General features: G+C 51.3%; 1 protein-coding gene across 4 annotated transcripts in view; it reads right to left on the bottom strand.

Moving 5' to 3' along the window:
* The window catches only part of KIAA1671 (KIAA1671 ortholog), a 150678-nt gene that overhangs the window by 8894 nt on the left and 120011 nt on the right, over window positions 1–21773 (bottom strand). For 3 of the 4 annotated variants that reach the window (XM_027575846.2, XM_027575848.2, XM_027575847.2), the window contains 5 exons: window positions 11008–11126; window positions 7962–8217; window positions 4989–5163; window positions 3012–3139; window positions 1350–1483 (listed from right to left, as the gene is read on the bottom strand). In XM_027575846.2, coding sequence (XP_027431647.2) covers window positions 1350–1483; window positions 3012–3139; window positions 4989–5163; window positions 7962–8217; window positions 11008–11126 — 812 coding nt within the window. The remainder of the gene's footprint in view (window positions 1–1349; window positions 1484–3011; window positions 3140–4988; window positions 5164–7961; window positions 8218–11007; window positions 11127–21773) is intronic. The other variant, XM_027575849.2, reaches the window with a different exon arrangement.

Raw genomic sequence — 21773 nt, 5'->3', positions numbered from 1 at the left:
TGGATGGGGGACTGGAGCATATCCTACTTTATAATCAAACACAAGTACTCACAAGATCCAACCTATGTTTGATCTCAGAGAAAGTTCCTGACCCCAACCCCCAGAGGGCTCAGGGAACAGTTGCTGACCAGCTGGGGTGGGATGGGCGGTGTGCAAGGAAGGAGAGGTCCCCTGGGCAGACAGGGCTCTGGGGTGCCCCAGGCAAGCCTCCCCCGATGGCAGGGGCACCAGACCAGGCCTCCAGAGAGGTTCCTCTGAGACCCTGGTACGGGGGCTCCTCCAGCCCCGGAGAAACACTGGAGTGCCCGGCTGACTCCAGAGCCACCCTGCAATTCCGGTATCTCCAGAGCACGAGAGGCACCGTCTCAGCTATGGCCCTGGTTTCTCGTAGCCTCTTGTGTCCTTCTGCTTCCCACAGCCCGCTCTGTGCTCTGCTACTAGGCTCTGCCTACAGACCCCCTGTGACATCAGGCCCCCAGGCCTTTGCACATGCTGTGACTTAAGCCTGGGAACCCCTCACGCTGCCATCTTTTTTGACTTTGTGGGTCCTGGGGTGCCTGCTACAACTAGTCAACCCCACAGCCCTAACAGGGGAGCAGCCCTATACGGAGAGGAATGGGTATGGCTGGGTGCCAATAAAGCTTTATTTACACAAACAGACGGTGGGTGGAACTTGGCCCGTGGGCTACAGCTTGCCAAACCCCGCTCTGCCGCAGCACTTACAACATTACAACTTAGTGTGAATAATCCCTCGCTTTTATGTGTTAACTTGCGGTTAGAAAAGCCCGATGCAGGGCTCGATCTCAAGACCCTGAGATCGTGACTTGGGCTGAAATCAAGAATCGGACGCTCAACTGACTGAGCCACCTGGGTGCCCCAAAATCCCACTATCCTTTCTCGAACACGTCTGCAAGCCAGCTCTGCACACACTTTCTCCTTTTGTCCTCATGACCACCCTGGAAGGTTAGAATGATGAGTCAACCCATTTTGCAGATAAGGAGACTGAGGCCCAGAGAAGCAGAGTGACCCCCCCCCCCCCCAGGCCAAGCAGCTCGGCTGGACTAGGTCAGTAGTCTTCCCACAACACAGCCCTGGATTTCCATGTGGGACGTGGAGGGGGGTGGGGGAAGGGCAAGGCCGGCCGGCCTGATTCCTGGTCGTCTTCCCCCGACCCTGGTGTGTGTTCTTAGATCTCAGGCTGCCGAGAGTTCACGTGAACAAAGTTCTGCTGCTAGAGGGGAACACACAGCTGCAACTCCCCTTTGCATCCAGCTCTAAGACCCAGACAAGCACCTCCCAGAATTGCATCCTGAGTCCAGGGTGGAGGCCTCATCCCCAAGACCCCTCACCTGTCGTCCTTCTCCATGCTGGAGGGCAGCACGCGACTGCCCAGCTGGAAGGGGGACTTGGGGGTCTTGGGCTGGGGGGCCCAGCCTGAGGCCTCGCTGGGACTGTCGGCCTCTGGCCTCTTGTGCAGCTGAGCCTGGGGAGAGAGGAGAGAGCCGAGTCTGTTACCACCTCGGGTCTGCGGAAGGCTCCCATCTGATGGCAACCGTCACTGTTTGGCAACAACAGGGCCCCCTGGCAACTGGACCCAGGCAGGAAACACAGGGGCGGGGGAGATGCCGCCTGACTTTGGAGGCTAAGAGAAATCGGAGGCCAGGCGGGTAGTCTACACAGTTACCCTTGGCCACTAGGATCAAAGAACCACCACCAAAACCCCACACAATCCTGTCATCTCCTCTTTGATGGAAAAGCCACCATTTGTATGCTCTTGGGACGGGATGTTCTGTCTCCTTTCACTTCCCAAGAACCCCGGCATGGAGGTAACGGCCCCATCTTGCAGATGACACTCAGCTCTGCGAAGCTTCTTGGTCCTGTGTCCACAGGGATATAATGAGATTTTGACTATCACGTTCCCACAGGAAAAAGGCAGGGCAGATTTCCCCCATTTTGGGCGGGCTATGGTCAGGAATGGGATGACAGTATGATGTTCACAGAGTTCCCCTGGGGGCCCAGGGGTGTGATGGTGGCAGGTGACAGGTGTCTCCGAGGCAACGCTGGACGGCCGCCATCACCACTGTCCACCTGACACCTCTGTGCGCCAAGCACCCGCCATTTGGTGACCAGGCCTAATGTATGTGACACACATCAGCTGGAAGTAGAGCCTGCCTTTCCCCATTTTACAGAGGAGTAGCCTCAAGGTCAAAGATCAAGCAGTGTGCCTAGAGGCACACAGTTTTCAAGACCTGGGATTCACCCTGGGTCTGCCCAACCCCAACCCCAGGGCTCCTTCCAGAATGAGTCCAGTAGCCTCCCCCGACTGTTGCTGACTGCTGAGCGTTGCCCGATGGGAGCAGGTGTGGCTGCCCCCAGGTTCAAGGAGCTCACGCTAACCGTAGCAAACGAGTTACAGGAGCCTCAACTCGACAGCGTGCGGGAGATCTGAGCGGTGTCCAGGGACCCAAGGACCGGCCTCGGGAGTTCCGTGGGGCACCCGCCTGGAGCCCACGCCTTTGCAGCCTGCTGTGCTGGGCTGCCCGGGGACACAGCATTTGTTCCAACGCTGGAAACGAAAGGCAGGAAACCCCTGGCCTAGGGCAGCGGCCGCCAGACGGTCCCATTTGCCAGGTTTATAAATCAGCCACAGGGACAGGTGTGCGTGTGCTGTTTACTGACTTTTAGGTCTTGCAAAAAATGGCAGATACTGTGGCCATGTGGGGTATTACTGGGGGAAACTGGGTGGGGCACGCATGCCGACCCCCTGCACTATTTCTGCAACTTCTTGTGAGCTGAACTGTTTCAAAACTGGAGGGGAGGGAAGGAGGGAGGGAAGGAAGGAAGGAAGGAAGGGAGGGAGGAAGAAAGGAAGGAAGGAGGGGGGAGGGAGGGAGGGAAGGGAGGAAGGAAGGAGGGAAGGGGGAATGGGGAAGGGAGGGAGGGAAGGACACATGGGGCCTGTTCTCCTCGCTGCCAAGGTTGAGGGTAGCTCTGGGTGTGAAGCTCGGTACCTTTAGCACTGCCGGGTCCATGCCTGGAAACACAGGCATCCTCTGCGGATGGCTGGTGGGGGTCCTCTCAGCCCTGGAGGGCTTCTCCTCCTCCTCATCGGACTCTTCCCTCCTGGGAGATTTCTCTTCTGTCGCAAAGAAAAGAGCACTGACGTCACTGGCAGCCACCGGACCCTCTGCACACAGTCCCTCATGCAGCCCTCGCGCCAGCCCAGCCCGGAAGTCGTCACTGGCCCGTTATATGAATGAGGACAAACTCAGGTTCCTCATGGTTGACAACGCAGTATGACGGATGTTCTCCTGGGAGGAGGCACAGACAGACCCCCCTCCTGGCTCCTGGCTCCTTCCCAGTCAGGGAAAGAGAAGGAAGTCTTTGGCAGAGAGGCAAGGAGACAGAAACGCCTTCAGCCAGCAATGCACGGGGCTGGTGGTCTCGGAAGAGGGCGTGGAGGGCTTCGTGTGTCTCGTGGAAGGCCTGACCAGAAGCCACTTCCCTTCGCCAGAGTCCCCATTTCTGGGACTTCCCTCCATTGCCATGTTCCAGCCTCACAGGAGAGACTTTGGCGACATGGACCGTTTGTCCCCACTCCTCCGGGAGTGTGCGGTGAGGAGTTTCAGCCTCCCGGAGGCCCTGGGCCGAGCTTGGGGGCAGTGAGGAGTGCAGGGAGGACGTGGGGAGGGACGAGGAGGAACCAGGCAAGGCCTGCTCCCCTGGAGCCCCTAGGCCATGCAGGGAACTGGGGTGTGTTCAGAAGGCATACCCCCAGGCCTTCCCCAGCCCCAGGCCGGTTCCTCGAGGCTGCTGGGAACCAGAGGGCTGCTGCCACGTTCCAGCTGGGGGTACTGGTATGACTCTGTCCCCATGCTGGTTTTTATTTGCTCCAGGCAGCTGGGTGGAATTTAGCTCAGAAAACCCAAAGAGTGTGCAGAGGTCTCAATCAAGGCATTTAAACACTTCCTTTAATAATAAACATGAGGGGGGGGCGCCTGGGTGGCTCAGTCGGTTAAGTGGCTGCCTTCGGCTCAGATCATGATCTTGGGGTCCTGGGATCGAGCCCTGCATCGGGCTCCCTGCTCAGCGGGGAGTCTGCCTCTCCCTCTGTGCATGCTCTCTCTCACTCTATCGCGAATAAATAAAATCTTTAAAATAATAATAATAATAATAATAAACATGAGGTAGGAGAGGGCAAACCCCATGTGAACAAAGGCCCTGCAAGTGTTTGGGGGACACACCGCTGCATATGTGCAGAGCAGGGAGGTCACCTGCTATAGTATCCAAGAGGAGATTTTGCTTCTTAACACTCCTCCATGTGTCCCCATCCACAGACAAAGTTGAACTCCTTAGCAAGGAATCGACTGTCCATGAGCAGGCCTCTGCCCACCCTTCCGGCACGACCCCTGCTATTCCTGGCTTGAGCAGCCCTGAACTGCTTAGAGAGACCTCTGCCACACACAGAGATGGGCCTCCCGCACACCTGCCCCTTTGAGCCCACTGTTCTGTACGGAATACCCTTCCCTGGCTGATGCCTATTGGCTCTTTGAGATTCAGTTCAGGTTTTGACATAGGACTCAGCCAAAGAAGTCCTTGAAGGAAAATGAGTAGCCTTAAAATAATTCATTGGAAACATAAAGACTGATGATAAACAGAACTGATCTTTCACCTCGAGAATCTGGGCAAAGACCCGCAAACAAACCTCAAGAAAGTATCAGTGACTTCAGTAAGGGTAAAGGCAGAAACAGCAAAAACCTATTAAGTTGTATCTCCGTCCCTGACAACCCGTGGAGCCCCAGTGAATATATCATCCTGAAAAAAATCTTTTTCACCTAATTTCTAATAAGGTCTGTAGAATCAGAGAGCACAGGCTCCTATGTAACTGCCTTCTAACATCCTACAAAGTCAAGAAGTTCTTGGTGTCTAACCTAAGTCTGTCCTGCTGTTCAGTGTGGCATCTGTGGAGAAGGGAGGGCACGGTGTACCTGTTGAGTCCTTGAACATCCACACATTGCCAGCCTCCTCCTCCAAAGGACACCTGTTCTCCGACTCACTAACTCGGCTGCGCCGGAGGGAGTGGGAGATGGGAGCCCGGCGGCGGCTTCTCTTGCTGAGCTGCACCCGGGTCTTGAGGGCACTTGAGTCGAGGACTGAGGTTTGCTTTGGGAGCGGCAGGCAGGAAGAGGGAGAGAGCAAAGGGAACCATTAGTTGAGGGCGCCACCCACGGGAGCTTCCCTGACACATGAGATGCTGTCTGAGTGGTACGTGGGCCAACATCTTCACATTTTTATGGGCACCTCAACACTGTAAGCCCCCATTTCTCTGCGAAACACACCACACAGGCTGGTTACAATGATCACATGAGCCTTGAAGGCCCTGGCACAGCCCCACAGTGGACATGAATGAAAATGCCTTCTCCCCCCTGGTGACATAGGAGCATGGAAGCTGGAACAGTGCTCGGTATACAGCAGGGGCCCAATCAGTGTTTGTATGCTCACTGAATGGATAACTGAATACATCATCTAACTAAATTCTCACGGGAACCCTATTCATACGGGGCCCGGGAGCTGGGGCATCCTCGGTGCGGTCCCCCTCCATCCACAATAATTGGGGGGCAGGTAGAGGGTACAGAGCAATGCACTTGCACCAAGCCTTTGCCTACAAGCATCACACTCTGCGCAGAGGCAGGTGGACAGTCGGTGACTGAGTGACGAAAGGTGTCAGGGAGGCACACCAGCCAGGTGGGCCCAGCCAGGAGGCGGGGCAGCCCCTGGCCCAGCTATCGCCCAGGGGGATGATGGCGAAGAACTGAGAGCTCTGCGTTCAAATTCCCCTCGGTTCAAATCCTAGGTGTGTCAGCTCGAGCCGCGGACTTCACCTCCCTGAGGTGTCCCTCTTTGGAGAAAAGGGGGTCTCAGGAGTACCTGCCACCCACGGTGGTCGAGAGAATTCATGAGTCCGGGCGGGGCAAGTCCTGGTTTGAGACAGCGTCTGACCAAGGCTGACACAGGCAGGAGCTGTTACAGGCCATCTCCTGTGCGCGCCTGAAATGTGGGGTCCTCCCTCTCGGGTCTGCTGTGGACAAGCTCCGTCAGCCAAGGCCTTTTCAAGGAGCGATGATGGGCTAATTTCAGTGAATCATTTCCCACCGGTTGGTAAGCGGCAGACACCACACTGGGCGCGGGAGGAGGGAGCTGATGTTTGTGCAGCTTCTTCTGGAAATGGTCACAATGGCAGCCAGTGGGGGGAGCTGATGGGGGGGCGGAAGTCCCAAACTGGGGGATCGCTTCTCGGATCCAGTTTTTCAGACTCAGAGAAAGGGGGAGGAAGGAGCTGGCTTGCAGGGCAGTTGGGTCTGTATCCCCAGGGTTACCCCTTGGCCACAGGCTGGGGCAGGGCCCGGATGCCTTGGTGCCTCAGCTTTCCTTTCAGCCTCCAAACAGCCCCCGCAGGAGCCCCCAGTTCCAGTGGGCAGTGCCCGTAGACTTAAGTACGTGATAAATAAGCAGCCAGACCTGCGATCGGGGACACTCGCATTTCAGTCACCCAATGGCCACGTTGGTTCTCCCATCTGCAGGATGGGGCAGGAATTTTTGCCTCCTGGGCTACTGGCCTATGAGCAGTCTCACCACTTGGGGACTGGTGGCTGTTGACACCGCCATTGGTATTTATAATGGACCCTGAGAAAGAATGGCTTAGTGTTCTAAAAGGTAAGTCCAGCGGATTGTACCATGGCCCGGGGACATCATATAAGCACGTAAGCTACAGCCACGCTTGGCACACAGCTTGAGCTTGGCACATGTCTGTTGAATGAATACCTGAACACATCACCTAACTGAATCCTTCCAACCCACACCATGTGCATGTTTATATAATGGGGTGGCCCAAGGGAGACCAAACTTGTGTCTTTCCCCATCTCTGCCCTTAATCCAGAGGTGCCAGCAAGAGACCCCAACTGTACTTAGAAGGGGGAATTCCCTTTGAGGATCCAGAGGAAGCCCCTTCTCCCAAAGCACTGGGGCTTCCTTCTCTGGGGGGGAATCTGGGTAGCCATCCCTAAGGGTGTGGGCATGAGGCTTTACTGCCAGGAGAGTGGGTTGCTTTTAGGTTCTGCACCATTTAGACGATGCATCCACAGCACGGTGGGCTGGGGGCGGGTAGCCCTACTGTCAGGGGGCAGAATAATGGGACTTTGAGGATTGAAAAGGAAACTGTGCCTGCCCCCTGCAGGTGGGGCCCGTGCGGGAGGAAAGAGGACAGGTACTGGTCTGGAAGGGGCTAGAGCAGGATGCCACTGGGCCTGGGCGACTGGCAGCTGGGAGGCTGGTTCTGCCTGGGACCTAGAAAAGCTGAGTTCTAGGGGCTGCCCCTGGGGACCCACGTGAGGGCTATCTATGCCCGAAGGGTCCCCCTTCCCGGAGCTGCCACTACCCATTTACAGAGAGACTTGGATCCGCGGGCATCAGAGACATGTCCTGCCGAGCAAGACCTTGGTGAGAACACCCAGCAGAATGGGTCTGAGCAAAACTCCAGACTCTGCACGCCTGGAATTGCAAACCTCAGGCAGCCCACCCCCCCAACTGTCCCCCAACCCCCCGGAGATGAGGCGCCTGACTTCCTGCTTACCTAACAGGTGGGGGCTAGGATCAGTTTTAATTTGAACCCATGTGATTATATTTGAGGTCGTGGAGCCCACTGTGCTGGTTATCAGTGGGTGAGGAAGCCAAGGCTCAGAGAGGTGAAGGCATGTGCCCCAAGACACACAGCTGGTGTGTGGCAGGTGCAAGATACACGCAGACATCAGTCCCATCGCAAAGACTGTTCCCTCTGCACCCACCACAGGGGTCCCTGGCACACAGATTCTACCCCTGAGAGGGGCCACCCACTGGGAGATGCCAGAGCATCCCTTTAAGAAGAAAGGACTCTTTCCAACACACGCTCCCAGTTACGGACTTACATCAATGAAGGAGAAGTCGTCCACCCTCTTCGAGGGGCAGGGGTCTGGCGGAGGCAGCCCCTCCATCCCATCGGTGGATTCCAAATCGGTGCTGGATCGGTCCACGCTGGTGCTCCGCTGGTCCCTGGAGCAACTGTGCTGGTCCCCGGCTGAGGTGGCCTCCGTCTGGGAGGACAGTGAGGACAAGCGGCTGCTGGGGAGCTGCTTCCGGGCCGACACGGCACTGCTGTCTGGGGACGGGGACTCGGGGGCCAGACTACGAGAAAAGAAGGAAGGGAGACATCATTTGTGCAGGTGGTTGCACAGAACTGAATTTCAAGCACAGAACTGAATTTCAAGTAGAGGAGCTGCAGAAAGCAGGTTCAGGCTGTGCTTTCTAAGACACAGGACATCCCTGTAGGGTATGTCCTTTCTGGGCAAGCCTGGCACTGTTCGTGGTGCTTCCAGAACACCTGGACAGGGATGGAATGGGAGGAGCCGGTCTGGTCCCATTCCAGACCCTCCAACCCTGCCCTGGGCAGGAGGGCTGGAGACACTGGGCACACATGGCGACTGGGCCCTTGCCATGTGGCGAGTGTGAGCCCAGAGTATAGAGTCCACACTGGATTCCCACCACTTTGGAAAAAAAAAAAAAAAGAGAGAGAATATAAAATACTGATGCATGTTGAACTAATAATATTTCAAATCTGGATTCACTAAAATATTGTTATTTAAATTAAGATGTTTCTTTTTTACTCTTTTGAGGTGGCTCCTGGGACATCTTAAATGACCCACACCCCGTGTTTGCGGCTTGAGTTGTATTTCTGTTGGACAGTGCTGACATCGATCAAAAAATCACCAGCAGTCCCTTGTGGTAGAGCAGGAAGCAGGGGAACTTTCTGCATGGTTCCATTCATTCATGCATGCATTCAGTCAAGATTTACTGAGCACTTACTATGTGCTAGGCACTGCTATGCACTGAGTCACTGAATCCTCTCCCCAGTCCTACTACGGCCACCATAATGCTATCAAGTAGGATTAGCCTCAGGAAGTTAAATATGTAAAAATAAGTCATTAAGCTAAAAAGCACCCCCCATTAAAAAGACACCAAAGTCAAGAGCATGGGAGAGCCAACCCTGAGGAAGGGCAGCCGGGCACAGGACACCACCTCCTGATAGGAGGGTCTCCCCTGGAAGCCACCCGGGCTGCACCCCTGCCCAGAGCCTATCCTGGTGCTTCACGGCGGGAGCACATCCACGCTCTGTCCGCCCTGGGATGATTTTATTACTCGGAACAGGCAGGATGTGGGGGTGCGGGGTGAGACTGAAGCAACCTCCCCCTACGCCTCCCCGCCCAGACAAGAGGGAAATACCACCGAGGAGGCAGCAGATGGCGCTGCTGGCCAGGGCTGAGGACGCGCGGCTGCTGGACAGCCCGGGGAGGGGGCGCTGCAGTACCTCCGGAGAACAAAAGGGGGCGCCCACCCCCACCAGGAGCGGCCCCAGGTCCCAGAGGCCAGCTGCGGGGGGGAACGGAGGCCCAGGAAGGGGGCAAAACCGAGACGCAGGCTTCCGGACTCAGAGTCCAGAGGGCTCTTGCAGGAAATCTTAAGTGAAGTCTAGTGACATTTAAGAACGCTCATTAACGGCACCCATGTCACGGGTTCAGCGAGAAAAGGCTTTCACGGGTACTACAAGAAACCTTTGCTTCCCTTTGTCTTCTTCGTACCCATTTTCAATTCCATCCACCTCCATCCGACTTTCACATCGTCAGCTGTGGGACATAACCCAGTAGAGGCTTGTGACGACCACTCCCGGCTGGGAGCACAGGGAAAGCAGGTGGGGGACCTGGGGCTGAGTGCACCCGATCCCTGGGCATACCAACCACAGGCGAGGAAACCGAGTCACACAGAGACACGGGCCAGCACAGGGCCACGCTGGAGGCAACCCAGGTCTCTCTGACTTCAAAAGACCATGCAACCCTGACCGTGGTAGTGTGCCCACGCGATCCTGGGGCCTTAGGCTAGGGAAGACGTGAGCTGAGAACACGGCAGTGTCCACCCCATGTGTCCACGAAGCCACTCCTGTGCTCGATCCCGCCCCAGGGGGAGAAGAAAAATTGTATTTTTAAAACAATGAACAGGGCCCATGAGCAGGTGCTCCTACTATGTGCCAGGAAATATGCTAATTGCCCACAGGTTCCCCTCCCAACAACCCCGTGTGGTGGGGTGCCTCAGCCTTCACCTCTGCAAGATGGGGCAACAGGATTAGACGTTAACACATTTACGTACTTACAACAGTGCTTGGCACGTACGCTCAGTAAACCCCGGCTGTTTTTACAAGCATCATTCCCTTCCTACAGAGGAGGAACGTCAACTCTGGAAGGCATATAAACTCAGTTACCCAGAGTCCTATCGGCAGCTAGGGTGGAGCTGGGATTCCGAGCTGCCTGCCTCCTGTATCAGGCAGATATCTGAGGGCCCTACAAGCCATCAACTGGGGTGATGTTAAATGCAAGACACAGCTTATGAAGCAACATGTGGGGCGTGCTCCTCTGTTTATAAACACACACGGACTTACTGGAAAAAAAAAAAGTCTAGACAGACGTGTAGCAAAAAGCATCAGTGCCTTCGTTAATGACCCGTGTGCTGGGGTTACAGGTAGTTTTCATTTTCTTTGTACTTCCTTTCATCATGGTCAAATACACATAACGTAAAGTTGACTATCAGTGACGTTGAGCACATCGACGGTGTGGTGCAGGCATTACCATGATATAGTTCTAGGACATCTGCCCAAAAGGAAGCCTGGTACTTAACCCCCGCCCCCCGCCCCAGCCCCTGACAACTAATCTACTCTCCGTCTCTATGGATTTACCTATTTTGGACATTTCGTATATCCTTTTAAAATAATTTTTTTGTACTTTCTCAATTTTTTTCAGACAAGAATGGATTACGCTGCTACCTACAGACGACGTGGGTTCAAGGGATACAGAAATGGGGGGGCATGTGGGCCATGCTGCCTTCCATCCAGACGCCCCACCCTGCAGCCCGGAGCCCCGCAGGCCCTACCTCTCCCGGCTCTGGCGCTGGTCCGTCCATGTCCCATACTGGCTGTCAGCTTCCTGCACGAGGGTGTCGGTATCCTTGGCCTCGGGGGGCCGCCTGGAGAAACACTGCTTCAGCTGGTCCTGCAGAGACAAGCCAGAGGGGAGAGATTTCCATCAGGGGAAAATGCGCAGAACCTGGTCCCCCGGCTGACGCAGATCACACGGCACTGCCCCCGGCTCAAACCCGCCCCAGCTCTCTACTGTGCTCAGAGGCCGGTGCAGATGTCTGGGGTGGGCATTAGGGTGACCAACTGTCCCAATGTGCCCAAGACACCACAGGAGGCAGGACGGTCGGTGTTCAAGGCAAGCAAGCTGGGATGAAGGCGTCACCCGTGCAGGGTCCTGCTGGGCACCATGCTGCCCATCCTCAGTGCCCCTCTGTCCGCCTAGCACCGCATGAAGGACCATCTTCTCTCCATCTTGGGTCTCCCAGGACTTGTCCACCTGGTTAGGGCACTCCCTCAGCTGTCCCCCGCCCTTGGGTTCCCACCACCACCATGCTTCCAACACAGCAACCACGGAGCATTTAACTGTGCCCAGCGTCGACCAAGCTGTTTGCACACCACCTCACTGAACTGAAGTTCCATGGCCATCCTTATTACAATCCCATTTTCCAGATGAGAACGTTGAGGCTCAGATTGGTGAAGAGACATGTCCCAAACCAAATAGCCAGTGCATGGCGAAGCAGACCTCAAACCCGGACAGGACGCTTGGGTCCACATCCAAACCAGTAACCACTGCACCCCAGGCAACCTGGGGTCCCTCGGCTGTCACTGCCTGCTCAGTTGCTGCCTGTGCCCTTGCCCGGGGCACTTGGAAGGAGCGCTGGCACAGCATGGGCAGCCACGGAGCTCCATTAAATGTCTGAACTGCTGGCTTCCCTACCTTGCTCACTTTCGGCGAATTAAAAGCCCATTCCCTGCTCAACAACCTTCAATGGCTCCCTACTGTCCTCCAGCGGAAATCCAATAGCCCTTGTAGTTGAGCCCCAAATTTCCTCTCCAGTCCCATCCCCCACCCCACCCCAAACAAACCCTTCCTCCCACCCTCTCTGACCTCCTCACACATCCCAGCCTCTGCGGGTTTGCTTGCACCCCTCCCTCTTCCTTACCCATCCTCTTGGTCAAAACCATTACAACCCAGTGATCTCTCCCCCTGCTGAGCTCTTCCTGCCTACCCTGGACTCACTGTTGTACCAGGTAAAGTTCAACATCAAAGTTATTTACTCCACAGAAATTTACTGAGTGCTTACTATGTGCCAGGCACCAGGGAACTGGGCTTGGTGGTAGGCGGGGGGTGTCACGGCACAGACGAAGCCCCTGAGAGTCTGTAACTTAGCACGAGGTCGGGATGTTCTATCATCTCTGCTCACACTCCACGCCTTTTCGCAGCTTCTACAAACCGTTTTTGGTGGAACAAGCCTGTGTGGTCCAGGGGAACGAACCGTTTGGGGATACTTGTGTACCCCGGGATGCTCAAGGGGGTGCTGTGGGAGGGGTGTGTGCAAGGACAGGAATTCAGAATTAAACCCTCAGCCGCCTCTGATAAACGGCCATGCTCGAGGACCCCAATAACAGCTTAATGTCCAAACAACCCCAACACCACTCACTGCCCACAGAATGCTTTCTCTAGTCACCAAAAGAACACGTGTTTGTTGTACAACATTTAGAAATCCTAGAAACGCACAAAGAGAAAGCCTTTAAAAATAGCCGTCACCCCGGCTCCCCCAGCAGGGACCCAACAAGCAGCAGATCCGGGGAGACTCCCCTTCCTTCCCGGGGAGGAGCGGTGCGGGAACGCACCGCAGGGATCTGCTGGGTTTGGAGACTCCGTGCGGGGTCGGGTGCCAGAGATAGCAACGCTCGGTCACAGGCCAGGTGAGCACGGAGTGCGGCCGGAGACCGGGGACACGGGAGTGACTGCTTTTCTCTGGGGGCGCACTGAGGAGCGGGGCCCCGAGTTCTCAGCTCCTCCGGGTGGAGATTGGGAGGCCACCATTTCTGCCCTGGTCCTCCAAGGCTGTACCGAGAGCTTGCAGGGAACAAAAGCTCCTGAGATCAAACCCGAGCAACTTCCTTAGCCCGGACCGACAAGGGCGGGGCAATTCCGCCTCCGGCAAAGACATTTGGAAACCACAGCAACAGGCCCCTCCCCCAGAAGATCAGCACAAACAGCCAGCAAGCCAAGACCAAGTTGATCGATTAAGGAGAACGGGAGAACTCCAGCGCTAGGGGAATACTGCACATAGATTCATGGCTTTTTTTTTTTTTACCATGATCCATTATTTCATCAAAGTTAATTTTTGTTGACTGTTTTTTTTATTTTTCTTTTTTCCTTTTTCAACCAACATCTTATCAATCCCTTTTTAAAAAAAAAAACAAACATTTTTTATTTTTAATTTTTAGAGTCATATTTTATCCCTTCATAGTAGTTACCCTTATTTTTGGCATATATATATAAGTTGTTCTCTCTTTAAAATTTTGAGGTACAGTTTCTTCTAACAGATCAAAATATACCCTAAATCACTAGTGTATGGCTTTGTTCTAGTCTCCTGCCTGATCACATTCTCTCCCTTTTTCCTTTTTTTTTTCTTAAATCTTCTTTCTTTTTTCAAACAACTTATCTTACCAAGTCCTTTTATAAAATCTTTTATAATTTTCATCTTTACAGTCATCTTCCATCCCTTCATTGTATCCACCCTTATTTTGTACATATATGTCTTTCTTCCTTTAAAATTTTAGGAGGCACTTTTTTCTAACAGACCAAAATACGCCCAAAATCTAGTGTGTGGCACTGATCTATGCACTAGCCTGATCATATTTGATCATATTCTGCTTTTTTTGTATTGTTTTGTTTTTGTTTTTATCTTTTTTTTCTTTTTTTTTTTTCTTTTTCTCTTTCTTTTTTCTTTCTTTCCCTTTCTTTTCCCCTGGTTTCAGGTCTTTTCTGATTGGTATACAGTATATTTGCTGGGGACGTTGTAAACCTGTTAGCATTTTGTTCTCTCATTCATCTATTCTCCTCTGGACAAAATGACAAGACGAAAAAAATCACCTCAGCAAAAAGAACAAGAGGTAGTACCGTCTGCCAGGGACCTACTCAATACGGACATTAGTACGATGTCGGACCTAGAGTTCAGAATCATAACTTTAAAGATACTAGCTGGGCTTGAAAAAAGCGTGGAACTTATTAGAGAAACCCTTTCTGGAGAAATAAAAGAACTAAAATCTAACCAAATCGAAATCAAAAAGGCTATTGATGAGGTGCAATCAAAAATGGGGGCACTAAATGCTAGGATAAATGAGGCAGAAGAGAGAATCAGCGATATAGAAGACCAAATGATGGAAAATAAAGAGGCTGAGAAAAAGAGAGAGAAACAACTACAGGATCACGAGGGCAGAATTCGAGAGATAAGTGATACGATAAGATGAAACAACATTAGAATAATTGGGATCCCAGAAGAAGAAGGGGGGGGGCAGAAGGTATATTGGAGCAAATAATAGCAGAGAACTTCCCTAATGTGAGGAAGGAAACAGGCATTAAAATCCAGGAGGCACAGAGAACCCCTCTCAAAATCAATAATAATAGGTCAACACCCCGACATCTAATAGTAAAACTTACGAGTCTCAGAGACAAAGAGAAAATCCTGAAAGCAGCTCTGGAGAAGAGATATGTAACCTACAATGGTAGAAACATTAGATTGGCAACAGACCTATCCATAGAGACCTGGCAGGCCAGAAAGGACTGGCAAGATATCTTCAGAGCACTAAACGAGAAAAATATGCAGCCAAGAATACTATATCCAGCTAGGCTATCATTGAAAATAGAAGGAGAGATAAAAAGCTTCCAGAACAAACAAAAACTAAAGGAATTTGCAAACACGAAACCAGCCCTCCAAGAAATATTGAGAGGGGTCCTCTAAGCAAACAGAGAACCTAAAAGCAGCAAAGAGCAGAAACGAACACAGACAACAGACAGTTAACAGTCACCTTACAGGTAATACAATGGCACTAAATTCATACCTTTCAATAGTTACCCTGAATGTAAATGGGCTAAATGCCCCAATCAAAAGACACAGGCTATCAGATTGGATTAAAAAACAAGACCCATCAATATGCTGTCTGCAAGAGACTCATTTTAGACCCAAAGACACCCCCAGATTGAAAGTGAGGGGTGGAAAACCATTTACCATGCTAATGGACACCAAAAGAAAGCTGGGGTGGCAATCCTTATATCAGACAAACTAGATTTTAAAACAAAGACTGTAATAAGAGATGAGGAAGGACACTATATCCTACTTAAAGGGTCTATCCAACAAGAAGATCTAACAATTGTAAATATCTATGCCCCGAACATGGGAGCAGCCAATTATATAAGGCAATTAATAACAAAAGCAAAGAAACACATTGACAACAATACAATAATAGTGGGGGACTTTAACACCCCCCTGACTGAAATGGACAGATCATCTAAGCAAAAGATCAACAAGGAAATAAAGACTTTAAATGACACACTGGACCAAATGGACTTCACAGACATATTCAGAACATTCCATCCCAAAGCAAAGGAATACACATTCTTCTCTAGTGCCCATGGAACATTCTCCAGAATTGATCACATCCTAGGTCACAAATCAGGTCTCAATCGGTACCAAAAGATTGGGATCATTCCCTGCATATTTTCAGACCACAATGCTTTGAAACTAGAACTCAACCACAAGAGGAAAGTCGGAAAGAACTCAAATACATGGAGGCTAAAGAGCATCCTACTAAAGAATGAATGGGTCGACCAGGAAATTAAAGAAGAATTAAAAAAATTCATGGAAACCAATGAAAATGAAAACACAACTGTTCAAAATCTTTGGGATACAGCAAAGGCAGTCCTGAGAGGAAAGTATATAGCAATACAAGCCTTTCTCAAGAAACAAGAAAGGTCTCAAATACACAACCTAACCCTACACCTAAAAGAGCTGGAGAGAGAACAGCAAATAAAGCCTAAACCCAGCAGGAGAAGAGAAATCATAAAGATCAGAGCAGAAATCAATGAACTAGAAACCAAAAGAACAGCAGAACAGATCAACGAAACTAGGAGCTGGTTCTTTGAAAGAAGACAGAACAGACATTTCTCCAAAGAAATGGGCAGAAGACATGAACAGATATTTCTCCAAAGAAGACATCCAAATGGCCAACAGGCACATGAAAAAGTGCTCAACATCGCTCGGCATCAGGGAAATCCAAATCAAAACCTCCATGAGATACCACCTCACACCCGTCAGAATGGCTAAAATTAACAAGTCAGGGAACGACAGATGTTGGCGGGGATGTGGAGAAAGAGGAACCCTCCTACACTGTTGGTGGGAATGCAAGCTGGTGCAACCACTCTGGAAAACAGTATGGAGGTTCCTCAAACAGTTGAAATTAGAGCTACCGTTCGATCCAGCAATTGCACTACTGGGTATTTACCACAAAGATACAAATGTAGGGACCCGAAGGGGTACGTGCACCCCAATGTTTATAGCAGCAATGTCCACAATAGCCAAACTGTGGAAAGAGCCAAGATGCCCATCGACAGATGAATGGATAAAGAAGATGTGGTATATATACAGAATGGAATATTATGCAGCCATCAAAAGGAATGAGATCTTGCCATTTGCAACGACGTGGATGGAACTGGAGGGTGTTATGCTGAGTGAAATAAGTCAATCAGAGAAAGACATGTATCACATGACCTCACTGATATGAGGAATTCTTAATCTCAGGAACCAAACTGAGTGTTACTGGAGTGGTTGGGGGTGGGAGGGATGGGGTGGCTGGGTGATAGACATTGGGGAGGGTATGTGCTACGGTGAGCGCTGTGAATTGTGCAAGACTGTTGAATCACAGATCTGTACTTTTGAAACAAATAACGCAACATATTTTAAGAAAAAAGAAAAAGAAGAAGATAACAGGAGAGGAAGAAAAGGGGAGTATGTCAGAGGGGGAGACGAACCATGAGAGATGATGGACTCTGAAAAACAAACTGAGGGTTCTAGAGGGGAGGGGGGTAGGGGGATGGGTTAGCCTGGTGATGGGTATTGAGGAGGGCACGTTCTGCATGGAGCACTGGGTGTTATGAACAAACAATGAATCATGGAACACTGCACCAAAAACTAATGATGTAATATATGGTGATTAACATAACAATAAAAAATTAAAAAAAAAATAGCCGTCACCCACGGACAATACTCTGGCACAGTCCTGCCTGGAATTTCCCCGGGGTCACTTCATCCAGATCCTCAGCTTTAAATGGCTGAAGAAGATCCCACTGGATGGACTCAGTGCCATTCATGGGACCAATCCCCAAGCGCTGGGCATTTAGGTTGCTAAGTATTTTTCACTGTTCTAAGCAACAATGTGACGAACATCCTTGAGGCTCAAGTGACACATCTCTGTGATTATTCCCCACAAGAGAGATTCCTAAGTACAGAATCACCAGGTCAAATGGCGGCCTATTTTTAAGGCTTTGGCTCCTGATGAGCGAGCGGGCCTTGGGACAGGCTGCCCAATCGCCAAGCCCATGGGCAGTGTGTGTGTTGGGGGGGGGCCTGTATGCACGCTTTAGGGATGAAGTCAGTCTCCACTCGGGGAAACTTGGGAGGTTTTTGCCTTGAAAGATCACCTGACATTCTCAGACACCCGCACCCTGAACAGAATTCTCCCTGGCACCCAGGAAGGGAAGTGGTCATCTGTGCATGCTCCCAGCTAAAATACTGTTTTTCAAAGATGTCACAGAACCGGGCATTCCCTAACTTAATCCCCTACATGGGTCAGATTCAGAAACCAGAGGGTGGGGCCTCAGGGGTTCCTTCTGGTGGGCTTGGCATTGCTGTCTGAGCTTGTGCAGGGGGTTTGGATGTGTCCCCCCCAACCCCATGCTAAACTCAGCAGGAGGCACAGGGTTGACAGCTCTGGGTCACAGCTCAGGAGAAGGGGAGTGCTTGTTTGTCTCTGCTCTGCTCCTGCTGCATGGCCTGGCATTCAGGCCTCAGTCTATTAGAAAAGCAAGGGTTGTTGTGTGGCTTCAAAGAGGTCTCTGGAAATCATTCGGCTTAGGAGCCAGGAGCCAGGTGATCAGAACCATTTTTTTTTTAAGATTTTATTTATTCATTTTGAGAGAGAGAGAGAGACAGAGCATAAGCAGAGGAAGAGGAAGAAGCAGACTCTCTGCGGAGCAGGGAGCCTGATGCGGGGCTCGATCCCAGGACCCCGAGATCATGACCTGAGCCGAAGGCAGACGCTTAACCATCTGAACCACCCAGGCACCCCAATCAGAACCATTTTCATAGTCCTCTCCTCCCCGGGGGACGGTGGAATCTTTCAGTGCTCAGGGATGGAGGAAGGGAGGTCCATGTGGGGCCTCTGGAAATTGGAATGGCAAGGTGGGTAGGATGCTGAGGGTGGACTCAGGGCGGGAGGCAGGCAAGTTGCTTTCTGGCCTCCTCCAGATGGCCTGGAGGCAAGGGAGGCAGGGGCCAGACGTTAATGGTGTTCAGCAACCACAGGTGGGTTTCCATCCATCCCTCTCTGTGGGCCTTCCCGCAGAGGTTTAGGATTTGCGCACGGGGGTGTGGGACCCCCACGGGCAAGGATGCATGCCTTCTGCCTCCACCGCCTAATGCCACACTTGAGATTCCCAAGGGCAGCACCCCTGACTCCTCTCTCCCTCACTCCCCCAGTCCTTCAAAGTCTCCTTCTGGAACTTTCTGTCCAGCCTCGGCCAGCTCCAGGGTTTCCCTTCTCCCTCACTTCCGGTTCCTCCCATGACACGTCCCAAAACCAAATCTGGGCCCACAGGGTCCCTGCCAAAGCCCTTTAATATCCCACATCCCTCAGGGGGAAGTCCAAACACCTTAAAAATGGCTTGTGGGACCTTCATCAATGGGGCTCTCCCCCCCTCCCCGCCCCCTGCCCCTTCCACTAGCTGTGCCCCCCTTCATGTGCCCCAAGCCACTCACTTTCTCTCACCTCCAGACCTGCTGGAGCAGCCACCCACTACCTCCCAGCTACCCTTCAGATTTCAACTTTGATGGCTCTTCTTCCAGGAAGCCCTCCCTGAACCATCCCCTAGATCTCAAGTCTCTCTATCCGTGCTATTCAATACGGTAGCCACGAGCCACATGTGGCTATTCGAATTTAATTTAAATTTGTTCAAATTTAAAAATACAAAGAATTCAGTCCTTCAGTGGCACTGGCCACTTCAAGGGCTCCATAGCCACATGGGGCTACCACAGTGAACAGCACAACTACAGAGCATTCCCATCACTGCAGACAAGTTCTGCAGGATGGCACCTGCTGTACAACTTCCCACAATATAATAATTATAATTGACCTGTTTCTTTCCAGTCTCCCTTGGACGAGTACTGTTTCTGGAGCCAGAATGTCTGGATTCATTACTTGAATCCGCAGCTGTGTGACCCTGGGCAAGTGACTTCATCTCTCTGTGCCTTCGTGTCTGGACAAAGCAGATGTTAAGTATTTGGCCGAATGCCATACTCTTTAACACAGACCCCCTAAGTCTGGAGTAATTCAGGGGTTAGGATGATCTAAGGGAATTCATCTTATAAATGAGGCTTAAGAAAGCAAGCCGTTTATCAGCACTTTCTCCGATGAGTATCCTGGTAACCTTGTGTGCACTGCAAATTATTCATGCCTCCTCCCTCTGGCAGACCCTGGCAGCTCTTCAAATCAAGCGAGGCTTGAGCTTTGCTCCCAGGGTTAGGAGGCCTTGAGATCAACCACCAGAGGGCCCCAAAACTCTTCTAGAAACTTTCTAAAAGTCAGATTTGTAATTAGCTCAAAGGCAGGATATTCTTCCAATTCAGTTTTGCCTCAGAAGCTGCTACAAAAACCCTCACTGTCCGCAGGCAAGTAGATACCAACCGGGTCGTCTGAACACACACCTGACAAACTCACAATGAAGACGCACCCCATCTGAGGCACATGGGTGTCCCGGGGAGTCCCCCGTCTGGAACATGAGCCGGGCTCTCCTGATGTGCACGCATGATGGATATCCACCCAATTCCCACTCACACTGCAGTTGCCATTTGTCACACAAGGATAATCAAATCGTGTCCTTTAAAGCAAGAAGGGCTCTTGAGTTGATTCAGTTGACCGTTTTCATATGAGAAACTGAGGCACAGAGACAGGAACTGCTGTCTGGCTCTTAGTTCTCCCAGTGAAGCAGCACTGGGACGCCGACTTCCTGTTCCAGAGGTCCTTCCAGCCCCCAACATCCACCTGCCTCTACCTTTCCCGATGCTTTGAGAGGCTCTGAGGAGGAAGTGTCCATTACAATGGGAAAATGTACATGAGAAAGCTCTTAAAAACTTCAACAACTTGGCAGGTTTAAAAACCACTTGCTCAGACCAATAGCTCACCAAACCCCCAGCCTCCAATGGGTGACGACCTTGCGTCAGCCCAGAGCCCATAATGGGTAACTTCGTAACAGCCATGCCGGGGAGACCAGGCTAACACAGGCCTTTAAAGGGCTGTGTTTAAACACGCCGTAACACACATCCTGAAACTTAAAACATGCATAACCCTCGACTCAGGAATTCTGGTTCCAGAAATTTATCTCAAGAAAATCATTAGACACGCCTGCCAAGATCTATGAACACAGATGCTCCCTGCAGGGGAGCAAATATTGCAAAATACTGGGAATATCACTGCAAAATCCTTGGAGACATCACTGCAAAATCTTGGAAATGACCTAAACATCCAATAAGATGGGGATCGGTGAAATGCAATATGATATATCCATACAACTCAATAAACACAGCCGAAAGAATATTTACTATCAGAAAAAGATATCCATCTTATACTAGCAAATGTGAAAAAAAAAAAGTAATGCGACAGCATGTGTGTATGTGTTTTATGAGACCAGTTTTATAAAAACGCATAAATGTATAATGAGCATAAGTGAAGGAAAACCTCTGGAAGGCCCCCCAGCAAACCATTACCAGTGGCACCGTCCATGGGGAGTAACAGGCAATTACTGATGATGACTTTATGTAGCATCGGAACCTGTAGTTTTATATCCCACTATAATCAGACAGTACAATCAAAATCAAATAAAACTTATTAAATCACACCTCTAATACGATCATATTGTACACACCATGAATGGAGAACAAATCAGAAATCTTTACTTGTTAATCTGTATCAGAACCCAGCAAACTTTTTCTCTACAGGGTCAGATAGTAAATATTTGGGGCTCTGTGGGCCCAATGAGTCTCCGTCCCGATGACTCAACTCTGCCAGTTACAGACAATATGGGAGTGTGCGTGGCTGTGTTCTAATAAAACTTTATTGACAAAACAGGTGGCTGGCTGGATGTGGCCCACAGGCAGCTTGCTGATCCCTGACCTCTACCCTTTGGAGTACCAGCTGCATGAAAACGGGGACCGTTCCATCCAGTGCTGCACGCCAGCACTTAGAACAGTGCCTGGCCCATGGTAGTTGTTGAATGAATATTTGTTGGAGGAAAGTGTTTCCAAAAATAACTTTTTTTTTTTTTTTTTGCAGTGAATAGGTGTGAGCTTCTTAACCAGAAAAGGCAATGCAGTTAGGGAGGGGGCGGGGAAAAGAGAAAATACGGCGCCTGTATGTATTCTGGGGTGTCTGACACATCCGCCTGGGAAAGAACCCTGAGTCAGGACGGCACTCTGCTGACAGAGCAGTTTTGAGCAAT

This window comes from Zalophus californianus, chromosome 14, assembly GCF_009762305.2.
Source record: "Zalophus californianus isolate mZalCal1 chromosome 14, mZalCal1.pri.v2, whole genome shotgun sequence".
In the NCBI taxonomy this organism is placed as follows: Eukaryota; Metazoa; Chordata; class Mammalia; order Carnivora; family Otariidae; genus Zalophus; species Zalophus californianus.
This window is presented reverse-complemented; position numbering and strand designations above follow the sequence as displayed.